We start from the raw sequence: 14,621 nt of genomic DNA on the forward strand, positions 1-14,621 counted from the left end.
AGAGGGTGCTCCAGAGTAATGAAAGATAGCATTTAATTCTCTTCCCATAGAGGCTGGAATTATCCTTCCAATCCTTGACTCGGTTGGTTACAACCAGAGGGTAGATTCAGACTTGCGTCTCCTGCTCGACAGGAAGATATACTCACTACCAAACAGTCAGGGCACCCTTAATGGTGATTTGTATAGCTTGGGGAACATGTCCTGGAGATGATCCTGATTGATATATCTCATGCAGGTCGGGCTAAAGTGGGTTATGCAGACAACTGGAAGGTGTGGTGTGTTTCTTCTGTGATTACTAAGAAACTAGGCTTTGTTTTCCTTGCACCATGCTATTTCTAAAGCAAAACCAGACTTGACAGTCATCATTGCTTGCACACCACTGATTTTCTCTAATTTGTAGGTGGCTTAATTATTTATAAGAGAGGGAGTCACATACTTTTCAACAGTTCAACAGGTTGGGTAAGTTGATGTATGCTGTGTGTCCTCATTAAAGTGAAGAGACCGTGGCGTAACTTTGATTACCTGGATACTCCAATAGGCAGGCTCCTCACCTTTGGTGTTGTTAGGTGCTGACATTAAAATGTCTGTGCAGGTGGCAAACCAAGCTTATTAATTATTTTGTGTGTATCAGATTTTTTGAAATGATGTACCTTGGATGTTTCTCTTCCTTCAAGGCAGGAAGTTTAAGTTGAATACAGTAAGGCTGATTTGCCCTTTTTTTCGATATTTGTTTAAATGTTTTCTGTTCATGTGTTATGTGCTTTTCTTTTTAGCATAACCCTCCTAAGCTCTAGGTGCGCACAATTTTTCTGAGACAGTAACTTTGCTTTACACGCATCATTTGCATCACTACCTGTGGCATATACTGGAAGAAGATACTCTTCACTTTTTTTTTTTTTTTTTTTAGTACCAAATGTCAACAAGGGTTCAAGTGCTTGCTTTATTTACTCGGAAAAACGTCTCTACTAAGCTCAAAAGTTTGGGAAATTTTGGCTTCTGAACACTTTAGCATGCTTTGACTCATGAAGAAGTAATGAAAACTTTTCATGATGTTTCTACACACAGGAAAAAAAAAACCCAGGCACTGGTCTTCCTGCTGTCTTGAATATCTAAAGAGTAGCTTCTCAACAGTTTAGCTATTACTTACTTCCTTCTATAAAAAAATGTTTTTGAAATGACTGTGAAACTTTTGTGACAGAGAAAAATATCTCAAGTATCACTTGCTGAAACAGCAGTAATCTGATAGATGGTTATGTCTGACCTGCTGTGTACATTAGTGGACACAAAGAACTTTCTTTCCTTCCAGACTCATGATTTTTTTCAGCTCAGTTTGTTCGAAAATCAATAGGTAACATATTTTGTACAACAAAAAAAATTAAGGACCAATTTTTTACAGTTTAGATTAAACCCAGTAACTATGGCATTCTTTGGTTATTTATTTCCCCTAGAAACTTGTATCAACAAAATAAAATCAATTAATCCATATCTCAGTTGATTTGCAGCAATCGCTGTGATGATTTTAACATCTGAAAGTCTATTATAAATCCTCGCAGTGTTTTGAGAATATATGTCCTGTGATGAATATTAGGTTTGAAAACAGCTTGTTGTTTAGAAATGTAGTGAGCCTGTTGTAAGGAAACAAGTGTATTTCCCTGTTTTGTTTAGAAAATAACAGAAATGTTTGTGAAATGGAATCTTTTAAGTTCTAAACTGATCCATAGGTGTGTGAAGCTGGTTTCTAAGTTGTTTTCAGAAAAGGACTACAGACATTTCTTGTACAGTATTTGAAGAGGTTTTTTTTTTTTTATTCATTTCCTGCTTGCGCGTTGGTTGATTTCTTCCCACCTCTTACTTAGGGGTGGTACCTTCTAGTTATGTTTTTCCTGAGGAGTCACAACTGAATTCAAAGCTAGCCTTAAGGATGTGAAATTTCACAGAGAAACTTGTAGAAAGGTTCCAGAGTTTAGGAACCACCGAAGACTGATAATGTGTTGAAGTTTGGAAGATTTTATCCTGTCTTTGCAGGAGCTAGACAGTATACTGAGAAATGTGAGCATAGGCATCCAAATGCGTTTGTCCAGGAGCATTCTCAAGGCTATATTTAAAAGCTGTTTCTCTACATTATCCTTCTGGATGAGCCATTGAGCGATCTGATCTAGTGGAGGGTGTTCTTGCCCATGGCAGGTGGGGTTGAACTAGATGAACTATAAGGTCCCTTCCAACCCAAACCAGTCTACATTATTTCTGCTTCAGGAGTTACACTGTATATTGTTTGCCTCCAAATTATTAGGATTGTATTCAAAGAATGTCAGCCTTCCTAACTGTGTTTTTCTACAAAAAGAAATAGTTGTGAAGGCAAGATGCTGCAGTATCCCCTGGCATCAGCTATGAACCTACTACCCTTGTGAAAAAACATCTGAGGGGTTTTTAAAGCAGAATGTGGGAAAAAAGCGATGAAGAAATGAGCTTCTGCATGTTTCAGCACAGAGGCAGTCCAGATTAGTTAATTATACAAAAGATTTGCAGATTTTCTGTCATCTTTGCTTCTCCTTAGGCTTTTTAATACAAGCAGAGTTTTGTTGTATGTGGGAAATACTTTCTGAGAACCCTGTTTATTAGATACTGGTACAGTACATTGCTGTATTTATACTATTGCGTAGTTACTCATGAAAGCATTAAAAGTCTGAAATAATTCCATGTGTATTATCAGATGCCCCTATATGGCTTGTAGAGCTAATCAAAAGTACTAATTTAGGATCCTAAAATGCAATTTAGTAACAAACCAGAACAGAATGGGTACATAGCCTAAAGGTGTTTTTATTGCCTTTGTTGCTCTTAACCACACCTGCAATATGGGAGGCATGTGTGTGTTTGGTATGTGTGAGAAAGTACATATTTTTCAGGTAAGTCTGTTCTTGTTTAACTCCCAGGCATATTTATTGAAGATGATGTCTTTTCTGATGAATGACAAAGCAAGGAAAACTAAGTGTCTGAGCACAGTAGTTTCCAAGCATACTAACTGAACTGAGGAAACTTCCCATGTGTAACATGTTTTTCTCAGGTGCTAATAGTCCATTTGTCTCACTATAATGCTAGGGCTTAATCTTTCTGGGATATTCAGTTGTATATAAAATTATTTCAGAAGCTCTTTATTTATCCTTTGCTTCTTTAAAAGCTTCAGCACAGAAATTGGTTGTTGGAGGAGTATTTGTAGCATGCTTGCAATCACAGATTTCCATAGCTGATTTTGTTTAGCTTAACCTGGAGTTCTGAAAAGTTGTGGGAGAAGCAGAGTAAAATACTCAGCTTGTGCTGCATCCCCCTGTCTGTCAGTGTGTAGTTGCTGCTAATAACTAAGCTCACTCCCATGTGTCCACCAGTCCTGTTCTTTCCTGGTCTTAGCAGTGGCCATAGTGCTGGCATGTATTGTGTGCTGGGTGTCTAAATCGTGAGCAAGGCTTGTTCAGTTTGCAGGCATACAGGGTTAGGAAGTCCCACAGAGGATATAGGCTTCCCCTACTTGTTCTGCCTTTGTTCATGGTCTACAAATTCTGCTTCGCTTTTTAGAGGTTCAAAGCAACATGAGCTGTTTAATAGGTGCTGTGGTTGCAGCTGCATTGAGGTTGTGTGACCAGGCACTGAGCTGGATGGTTCAGAGAGCTGACTTGGCTGAAAACTGGTGGCTTTTTTTTTTTTTCATTCTCTCCTGAGTGTTTTGTTGTTTTTGGTTGGTTGGTTGGTTTTTTGGCCAACTCCACTCCCTGAGTTAGCTGCCTGTGTATAGAGTGGAGGAGAGAGCTGGATTATTCTTGACTTGCATTTAGTTACAGAGAAATAAAACTGCACCATGAGACGCTTCTCCTTTTATGCTATTCAAATTATTAAACATTGCAGATTATTGCAAGTACCTGAAAACGTATTTTAGAACTACATGCTTAATATATTGTGCTTGAAAGTCTATGTTCTCACGTCTGTTTTCCCCGTTTTAATTGCAGGCACAGTTGTTTAAACATGGCAAAAGAGAAGACTGTTTACCCTATGGTAAGGTCATAATATGCTGATTGCTGTTTTTAAAGCCATTCCAATCAAAAATGAAAGAAAGATGAAAATGATAACAGGTGTTGTTGCAAAGAATAAAATCCAGCTATAAAGTGTGCAAAATGAAAAAAAGGGAAAAAAAGGAAGAGGTGACAAGGAGGAGCAGACACCACTGGGGAATGTTACATTATAGAATCATAGAATGCACTGGATTAGAGGGGACCTTTAAAGGTCATCTAGTCCAACCCACCTAGCAGTCAGCAGGGACATCCCCAACTTGGCTGGGTTGGGACAGTTCATTAAAGAATTTGGCAGGTGATCTCATTGGTCATTTCTATAATACAGGAGCTAAACAGAGAACATATAAACTGTTAGATGTGGAAAACACTTAAAAATTCAGGTGAACATGAACTGGTTTTATACATATTCCTACTAAAAATTTTGCAGAAAATCTTCAGAGTTTAACATAAGCACAGGATTTTGGAAACTCCAAGTTTAAAGAACCTGCTGTTTTCTGGACCCAGCTGGATTCATGCAGTGATATTGTTGAAATAAGTATTTAGAGGAAAGAATGTGTAATGGGTGCAGTTAGGGCTAGACAGGTATCCAGAAGGGGAGCACAGAAGTTTCTCAACAGTGTGGCTGTATGTTGGAATTACTTTCAGCTCATTGAAAATCCTGGAATATGGCCAGAACTGCCTGCGAAGACAGCTAGGGTTTTACTGATAGCAGTAAAGAGAGGCTAATTACAAAACACTACAAAAGACCTTGTCAGTTTGGGGAGCTTATCAAAGCACCAGAAATGGGGTTTCTGCTATTCACAAGAATCAAGCAGTGCTGTAAACTCACTTTAGAAAGCTTAAAATTTCACTTAATGGAATTATTTTGACGTTGGGAAGAAAGTTCATAGTTCTGGTGCTGGAAACAGTGTTTCGTTCTCCTAGTTACTAAAGCTGACATGCAGAGGCTTCCTTACAAAATGCCTGAGCTCTGGGTAAAGATGGAGATAAGATAGTGAAGACAAACAGAATGGAATGACATGTGCTGTACAGCTGGGAAGGAACAAAGAGAAAATACTGAGGAGTGTCAGCACATTGAAGTAACAGGCAGCACTGTGGAAGATTACACAGTAGTAAGACTGCCAGATCAGCTGGATAATAACCAGGCTGAATAACATATGGTATGACACAAAATAAGTAATTTTAAAGATGCAACTGTACAATACAGTACTGTACGATCAATATGAAAAGATGATGTTCAGCTCACAACTGTAACCCTGTTGGTAAAATTAGATGTTTTGATCTATGGCATATAGAATAAATATTAAGTAGTTATCGGTCTGGTAATAAGAGAAAGGTCAGGTACATATCAATGAACAAATTTAGCATACGAAAGATAGAATGGTCACAACTAACAAGGCAAATATTTAGGCAGAAACTGTTTGGGATAAGAAAATGTGACAGTTAAAAATTAAATACTTTAAGTTATTGCAGGTTATAGCAGATCTGGTAAGTAGGAAAAAAATGTCAAAGGTAGATACTGTTTGAAATCTTTTGCAATCTAGAACTTGATTTAAAAGTAAGCACTAATTCTGAATCCATTTACATGGGTCTGAAGTATTTTAGTGATTCAAGAGTTGGAAGGACATGGAAGAGGTTTTTATTTTATTTATTTATTTTCTATCTGTTAATATTGATGTTTCTGCGGTCTCTTCCTACTAAGCCAGCATAGCTTTTACAACTGCAAACAAATCCAGGTTGCTGGAAGGTATTCAAGTCATTGTTAGCTTGACCTTTTTGTCTGCATGTATTATTTCAATAATATTTCTGCATGTCAGGATGCATCATAAGCCAAAAGACTGTGGAGCATTTTAATTCTCATCCTGCAGTTTCTCAGACTTGGAAACATTTGTTATGTCTCTCATCTCAGTGATTTGAAAATCCTGATACGAGACTTGAGTAAGAGGTCGCAGAGTATTTTGCCAGTGTGATTCCGTGTTTGCAGTGCCTGTAGCAGGAAGAATGGGTCCTTCAGAGCCCAGGGTGTTAGTCTGTATTAACTAATGACCGGCCTTCAAAGCAATCATTAATTGTTTCAGATTGAAAATGCAGAAGGATTTTTATTTGTGACAAGAATGTGTTCCTTGTGCAGACTTTGAATCCTGGAACTTCATACTCATTAATTCAAGATTCTCTTTTGTCTGTGTATTTTTTTCACTTTGCTGGACAGATAACTTTGTTACCTTTGATGTGCCCAAATGAAAGGTTTTGTTGCTGTTTACACACACACAGTATTTCTCATGGCTGTTTATGGACATTCATCACCATAAAAATTTCCGTGCCAAAGGAATAAAGATGGTGCTGCCTGAAAATAAATGAGGAAAGGGAATGCTTTCTTAGTGTTCAGAAACTGGCTGCAGAGTAAATGAGTTGGATTTCCTGACTCCTGGTTTTATTAGGCTGCTGAAAATTCTTAGATCCTGAAAGATACTTGAATGTTTTACATGCAGTGGGAATTAGCATAACGCTTTCAGAATCTAGTTTCATTATAATTTTCATAGCCAAAAGTAAACCTTCCTGTTTGGTAGGTAAAGGATATTATCGCTTTTTTTGACCAGTGTCAAAGCTACTACAAGTAGACTATAAGACATTTGCCTTTCAGGAGTACCTTTAAAAATCCAAATCTTCTACTAAAGTTTGAACCGTTTCAAAATGTTCTTACTGAGGTTTCTTTAAAAACAGTTTCCTAGCATGTTTATTTTCTTTTACAGCTGCTACTGTGCTTGAGTGTCTTGATAACTGCAAGCTGTCAGAAAGTAATCAGATGGTTCTTCGCAAGCTGGGGATGAAACTCGTTCAGCGACTTGGACTGACATTTGTGAAACCAAAGGTAGCAAAGTGGAGGTTAGTTTCAAGCTGAAATAGTTCAAAATAAGTCTAAAAGCACTGAAAAAGCTTAAAAATACCTAAATCTATTTGACTGCTGACCTTCTCTCCTCCTAACCTCCCCTAAAAGATAAAAGAAGAAATCAGTCCCCTTGTTATGTGGGAACAAACGCATTCTTCTTTGTGCTCTTTGGAAAAAGTAGATTTCTTCTGCTGCGTTTAGTTTTTCTGTATTTTTTTCCCCCCATGTTGGTATAGTAAACTAGTGCTGTGACAAGCCAAATCCTTTGACTCTTCATGTTGTACATTGCACAAGCAGAAGCCTGCTCCTATATAATGCATAACTTGGTAAAGATGGGAACACAGTGACCTTTGCTACTGAAGTTGATTTAATACAATTTTGTAAGAGGGAACATAACATTTTCCATTACATAGCCCTGCTCTGATTTGATAGAAAGTTCACAGGGGAAAACTGGTTTGCAATCCCACTTCGGTTTTGCATATTAGTCAGGTTTTGGTGTCTGGTTTTACTTGTTGCCAGAGGGCAAAGTCTTTTTGAGATTTCTCGCACTGATATTTTAAAATTGCAGGCTCCCTTGGTGACTATTTTTATTGTGTTTCTTTTACCAACTTTTGAGAACGTCCTTAGGCATAGAAAATTCTTTTTAGGTGGAGAGTGTACCTTGCCCAATGGCAAAAGTCAGCTTAGCATGTAAAGTATATCTTTTGTAAGAATGTATCTGTACCACAGGCTAAATATCTGAGCACAGCTTGGTCAGAAAGTACTAAGCTCACTTTAACATTTAAAAAACAATTTTTAATAAGTTGATTTTATTTTTTTTGTTTGGCTTTTTTTTTGGTTTTGGTGAGGTTTTTAGGCAAAATTTCCATGCCCTTTCTTTATTGTCAGCAATGGAAAATAGGTTATACTGAAACAGGAAAGGGAGAGTAATGAAAAGGAGCCATTTAAATATCTAGTTCTTCTCATCTTGGAAACGAGACAACTGGGTCAAGAGGAAGGGGAGTGGGATACTTTTCCTTTAAAGCAACCACTAAATAACTGGAGAGCTGTACACTGAGAGGTGTAGTAACTTGTAAAGCAGGCTTTCTGACACTTTGCCCCTATTTCAGGTGGAAATTAAATCAGATAAAGAAATTAACTGTGTCTGTTTCAGATATCAGCGTGGCTGTCGATCTCTGGCTGCCAATCTACAAGCTCAGGGTCCAGTTGTGCCGAATAAGGCGCTGATAGTTGCTGCTAACGAAGCTGATGATGAAGAGGAATATGACATTCCAGGAGAGATTGAAAATGTTGTAGGTGTGTTAAAACTGGACAGAAATTGCCTGCAAATTAAACATATATTGGAAAAGAAGCTGCTTAAGGCTAAGAAAGTCACATGCTAACGTGGTCAACTGGAAAGAATATAAAATTTCGGTCTCTGCAACTGATTACCATACACTATATTTGTGTCAAATGATTTGGATTTCAGCATCTTAGGCAGAAATTTTATTGTGGTGAGTTGGAGGATGGAGTTATTGACGTACGTTTTACCAGTGTTCTCTAATAATGTATTAGCACGCAGTCATCCACAGGTCTTCTGCTAGCTTCTGGTGGATGCACTGCAAATACATAGGCAAAAATTGCATCAGAAGACTTCTATAACTGAATAATTCAAAGAACCACTGAAAAAAGCAACATGACCTCAGTTTTCAATCTTCCCCAGTATTTAACATTTCAAACCAAACTGGCTTTTAGGAAACATTCTCATGTGACAAATAGAAGAAATCCAAATACAAATGTGTTTATTTAAAATAAGACAGATATGTTAAGAAAATGTATTTTAAACATTTTAAGAAATATTTCTGCTGTTAAGTAAGAATAATCTGTTCTGTTTGAAATTATCTGCAGAGCAATTGTTGGTTGGACTGAAAGACAAGGACACCATTGTCAGGTGGTCTGCAGCAAAGGGGTAGGTTTCTTATATTTACTGTATTAAATTGAAGTAGAGAGCATAGAAATGCAGTCTGATGTGATCCATGATTGATAATTTGTGTGTATATTGTCAGCATTCACAGTTAGTTCAAATGGCTTTAACACAGCTCATGATATAAAGCCATGTTTGTATCTTTTTCTGATTGGGATAGTCCTAGTGATTGGATGATGTGTAATGGCTTGAAGCTGGAAGAGGGTAGCTTTAGACTGGACATGAGGAAGAAACTCTTCACAGTGAGGGTGCTGAGACAATTGAACAGGTTGCCCAGGGAGGTTGTGTATGTCCCCTACCTAGAAGTGTTCAAAGACAGGTTGGATGGGACCTTGAGCAACTTGTGTCTAGTGAAAGTGTCCCTGCCCAGGGCAGGGAGTTGGGAACTAGGTGGTCTTTAAGGTCCCTTCCAAACCAAACCATTCTATATCAATCTGTGAGAATCTTGAGGAAAATGTTTCCAGTAACTAAATTTTATATAAGACTTGCTCATCATATTCGGCATTAATGAATCACCGGTGGTTTTTTTTTTTTTCTTTCAACTTCTGTAGAATTGGTAGAATAACTGGAAGACTTCCCAAAGAATTAGCAGATGACGTGATTGCATCTCTGTTGGACTGTTTTAGGTAAAAATCTTACTTTATGCTTTACATGCATCTGAAACAGATCTGTTTATGAAGCAGGAGGACAACAATTAGGAAGAAAGGTCTAAAAATCTGTGAATTCTGTTGCATTTCTCCCAGGTTACAAAATCTTCTAAGGCATAGGTGTCCTGAAGGTGTTCAGTAAAGAAGTTATTCCTAATTCTTTAACTTGACCCCATTCTAAAGCCTTGTGGAAGGGCTGAAGTTACACTTTGGAAAACTACACATAAAAAATGCTCATTAATTTGCTGCTCGAAAAATTTCTGGTGTGCTCATGTCTTGAGTGCTGTGAGCATCTTCAGAAACAGTAGACCTGGAAATGATTATTCAAAAGGGTTCGGAGGATCACTGAATATAGGAAACAATCTCTGTGTGAGGGAAGGCTAAAACATTTAGGAAAAGTGAGGAATAAGTGGGGTGTAATGGAGGTTTCTGAAGTGAACAGTGTGGGAATTACTGCCCTCAAGATTTTATCTTATGAGAAGGAAACTAAAGGAACAGTTGCCAGGTTTGCCATCAAGAAGAGGTGGTGATTATTCACACAGCACATAGCTGAACTCTTCTAACTTCTTACTACAGTATGTTGTGGATGCTAAAAGTATATGCCTGAACAAAAAAGAGGTCCATGATCTGCCAGAGTCTGGAAGTGTTTTGGAGAGTGTTGCAATATGCTTGTTCTTATACCTAAAATATGCTTGTTCTTACACTATAGCTAAGGCATGTGCTATTGGCCTTGTCAGAGAGAGGCTTTGGGGCTAGCTGAAACTTCAGTTTGATCACATGTAGCTGCTAGGATGTTTTTTGATGCACTTTATTGCTGGATGTCTTGTTTGCATCCATGTAGAATATGTAAAGCCCTAAATTATTAAACAAGAATCACATTCTTTTTGTTTTTTTTAAATCAAATGCCTCATCAGGTGTACATTGAGTACTTGAACTGTAAGTTCTAAGCCAGTGTTTAGAATGATCTAGTAACAGAAAGAATTTATTAACAGCAAAATGTTGCTGATGTTCAATTTATCACTCAGATGTACTCAGTTTTTAAAAAAGTCTTATATTGTTTGTGAGTTCAAGTTAACAATACCAGCTCAGAGAGTAACACATTAAAAAAAAAAAGGTATGAAGTCTTAAAAACTTACAAGGAAAGGATCCACTTAGCCACTACTTCACTGTGCTACTGTGTTTAATTTAAGAGGTGCCGCTGATCTCAATTATCCTTGGAGCTTCAAAGGCCTGCACTCAATGTGTTTTCTTTCCTTGTTTTTCAAGTCCTAGGCATGAGTAATCCAACTAATAACTGAGTGACCTGCTTTCTTCAAAAGGAGCTGGGAACAAATGTAGACAAGGACAAAGGGAATCTTCTGTATTCCTGCACTAAATATTTAGTGACCAAAACAAAAATAAGTCAGTTGCTTATCAGTTGTCTCTTGGGATAAGAAGAAAGGATTTCTTGTATGTAGATACATAAAAGACAAGAGAAAGGGAGGGAATAAGTGATCTTTTTTCACAATGTAATGTGAAATCATCAGTAGAATTCCTTCAGGGGTCTAGGTGAACTCTGCTATTTAATATATTCAAAAAGGATCTTGGAAACAAAGGTGAATAATGGAGTGAGGAAATCAATTGATGATTTAAATCTAGCTGATGTGGTGAAACTTAAAGGTGGCAGAAAAGAAATATTATTTAAGCCTAAGTTAAGTAACTTTATAGCAAACAACGCATGAAATATAATTTCCAGTGAATGCAAACTAAGACACTTAGGACAAACTGCAGTGAGCTGTAAACCAGTTGTTACTGCTCAGGAAAGAGAACTGCAAGTCACTGATAGTTCTGACAGTGTCAGTGGAGTGCTCAGCAGCTGTCACAAGAAAGAAGGCAAATGGAATGTTAGATATGATTGGGAAAGGAAGATAGAACAAAACTGAATCACTGAGAAGTGAACTGATGGAGAGTCTTCTGCATGGAAAGAAAAGGTGGAGGGATCTAATGCAGATACATGAAATCATAAATATGAAAGAAAGGGAAAGGGAGGAATTGTTTATTCTTTCTCATAACACGAGAGCTGGGAAGCATCGGGAAGTGCTTTTTCATGCGATTATAATTAAACTGTGGAAGTCATTGCCACAGGATGTTATGGAAGCCAGAAGTGTAAAGGGAGTTCAAAAAGGGATTATACAAATTAATGGAAGAGAGTCCCATCAGAGGTTATTAAATATGACATTCTGACTGCAGCCTGTGGCTTGGGAAGTCTGTGCTGTCAATTGCTAAAAGGGGAATGATTCTTTATGCTTCGTCTTTGGCCAAGCATCTGCTGTAGGTCCATGGCAGAGACAGGATACTGGGCAACAGGGAGCTTTCATGTGACTGATCTGTTCAGTGTTTTATTTTTTAGGTTCTTATTCTTTGTGTAATGCAAAAAGAACTTTTTGCATGTTTAGTTGTGCAGTGTGCAGCCTTTCCCCTTTCCTCTTCTTTATCTGCCAGTCTGTCTAGTGATAGGACAAAGAGGAATGGTGTTAAGATGAGGGAGACTAAGTGTTCAAGGCCAGACTGGATGTAGTATTCAGCAATCAAGTCTAGTTGAGAGGTATCCCTGCCCATGGCATTGAGGTTGGAGTAGATGATCTCTGAGGCCCCTTCCAAACTAAGTCATTCTGTGATTCTATGATTCTGAGTATTTTTTACAGTGTTCACTATAAGTTGCTGTGATTTGGGTTTGTTTTGTTTTTTTTTTTTTTTTGAAGATGGATAACCACCACTGCTTGCTTACTGCATAAGATCATATAATGTGTTTATTGGAAACTATCCCTTGAAGCTCTTTTGCTAGTTGAGGATGGTGTTTGGCACTAACTTCATTAGCTCTTTAGGGTATGTTCTATAAATCTGCATCTTTTGCCAGTGTACTAGAAAATTGTTTTCCTTCTCTGGATGAGTTTCAGGTACTGTATTCTTCTGTATTGAGGTCACTTTTCTATTTGATGAATGGGGTTTTTGCTTATTTGATTGTGTTTACAGCAGCATTTACATTGTGCAGAATGGGAAAGAAAACATCTTCAGCTTGTCATTCTGATATTTTAGAAGTCTAGCAAGTTTAATAACACAAACACATGCTGCTGTGGGTTGTGTGTCTTTTAAAATACTAGGAATTCACCATGAAAAACTAAATCCAAAAAGGAACTGGTCTTAGGCTGGTCTCAACAATCCTTGTCTTTGTTCTAAAACTAGTTTCCAGGAAACAGACAATGCATGGCATGGTGGATGCCTGGCTCTGGCTGAATTAGGCAGAAGAGGATTGTTACTGCCTTCGCGAATTTCAGATGGTGAGTTCTAGTTGCTGAATGTTAGAGATTGAATGCATGGCAACAGACTGGAATTTGCTGATGTGAGTGTGCTGAATAATGACTGTAGTATTGAATTCTAGAGTAAAAAATACGCCTATGGGGATATCTGTGTCAAAAGCATTGTCTTGGGTGTGTCTTTTTATACTTAATAAATTTTTCTTTCTGAAATTAAATTAATTTCATGGGGTTTTCTTCTTTCTTCTTCCCTCCCATATTTCTTTGTACAGTTATATAAAAATAACTCTGTATGTCTCTATGTTGTGTTAGTGTCATTATGTAAATAGACTACATTAAATAATTGATGACTAACTTGCACTTGAAAGCTAGTAGCTTATGCTGTTTGTTTCTGATTAAGTTTCAGAGGCCAATTTAATGTAATTTATACATGAACTGTTTACATTTTTAATGGGTTTTTGAAATACCAGGACAGAAAGAAAAATAACAGGGCAAAGGAATTGTTTTTGTGTGTGTTCTCTATGTGTCAACATACATACAAGGAGGTATTAATGGTCAAGTAGTAGCTCTCTCTTTGGTGATTTTGGTCAGTTTTTTTTAGAGCTGCAGTGACAAAAGCATAATGCAGTAGTGCACATCTACTCCTGAGCACTTTTACAGTAGTATCATGAGCTAAATGGTTCTTTTGGTCTCATCTGGTACTCCTGTGTTGGACAGAGAAGTTGAGCGCTAATTTTCAAAAGCGCTTCAAACCTGATGTTTCACACTAGTAAGTGATCTTGCTGTTCTGAACATTTGTGGAATTGTTCTAGAAGAAGCTAATTTCATTTAAGGCAGTTCTGTTAGTCTGTCTCTGCAAAAAGAATTCATGTCCAATGTAGTCTCTCTTTTGCATGTGAGAGTTTTTTGTGCAGCCAACTTCAGTTGGCTCTTTTTTAATTACTTTTGCACTTCTGTGATAAAGATGAAACGGTTAAAACTCCCGAACTTTAAGAATGAGAAACCCCCCAATGGTAAGCCTCCATTTTAGATCTGACAAAACCCAAACTGTGCTCCTCTATCAAGGAATTAGGATAGCCTCATGTAATAGAATTACTGTTTTTTCATCTAAACTGGAAGTTTCATGCAAGTTTGATACTGTATAGGACTGCAAAAGTCACTGCAGGTAGGTATGATATTTTGGAGGGATGACTAAAACAGGATAGTCTGAATTTTTTGGGATAAAATTTGGAAAGACTTTGTCATAAAATTAGACAAAGATGGTGGAGAATGTAACTGGTAATGACAAATCATGTCTGGTCTTGATCACGGTCAAACCTTCATTACTGCTGAGCAGTTCTAGGCTGCAGGATAGCCATGGTGCACTCTACATTGTACCATTTTTTCCACTTTTGATTTCATGGACCTTGTTTTCTATTTAAATTGCTTTGAAAAAATATTACACAAAATACAGTATAGTCTAGTTTAATTTGTAGGTCTGACCTAGTCAGTTTTGCTTTCTATAAGTTATCCCATCTACGATTAATGTAGAAATTCAAAACTGATTATAAGGATTTGGAGAAAGACAAAGGAATGAATTCTGAAGGATGGAAGAAAAGCTAACACGATGTTTAGAGGAACTATGTTGTACTTTGAAAGGCAGACTTATGTTTAAGTTGTCCTTAACAAAGTGATTTAAGAATTTAGGACAAGTATATAGTAGTGTTCCTAGTTAGGGATAAGTAACTACACAATGAAAGATGTGAGTCCCTTCTAGTCAGTAGTTATGCAGGA

General features: G+C 37.4%; 1 protein-coding gene across 1 annotated transcript in view; it reads left to right on the plus strand.

The window, feature by feature from the left end:
• The window catches only part of TBCD (tubulin folding cofactor D), a 118,643-nt gene that overhangs the window by 13,417 nt on the left and 90,605 nt on the right, over window positions 1–14,621 (plus strand). The window contains exons 8-13 of the mRNA XM_054393655.1: window positions 3,996–4,041; window positions 6,809–6,941; window positions 8,099–8,241; window positions 8,833–8,893; window positions 9,460–9,534; window positions 12,778–12,872. Of these exons, the coding sequence (XP_054249630.1) occupies window positions 3,996–4,041; window positions 6,809–6,941; window positions 8,099–8,241; window positions 8,833–8,893; window positions 9,460–9,534; window positions 12,778–12,872 (553 nt within the window). The remainder of the gene's footprint in view (window positions 1–3,995; window positions 4,042–6,808; window positions 6,942–8,098; window positions 8,242–8,832; window positions 8,894–9,459; window positions 9,535–12,777; window positions 12,873–14,621) is intronic.

Source organism: Indicator indicator, chromosome 29 (genome assembly GCF_027791375.1).
Source record: "Indicator indicator isolate 239-I01 chromosome 29, UM_Iind_1.1, whole genome shotgun sequence".
Classification (NCBI taxonomy): domain Eukaryota; kingdom Metazoa; phylum Chordata; class Aves; order Piciformes; family Indicatoridae; genus Indicator; species Indicator indicator.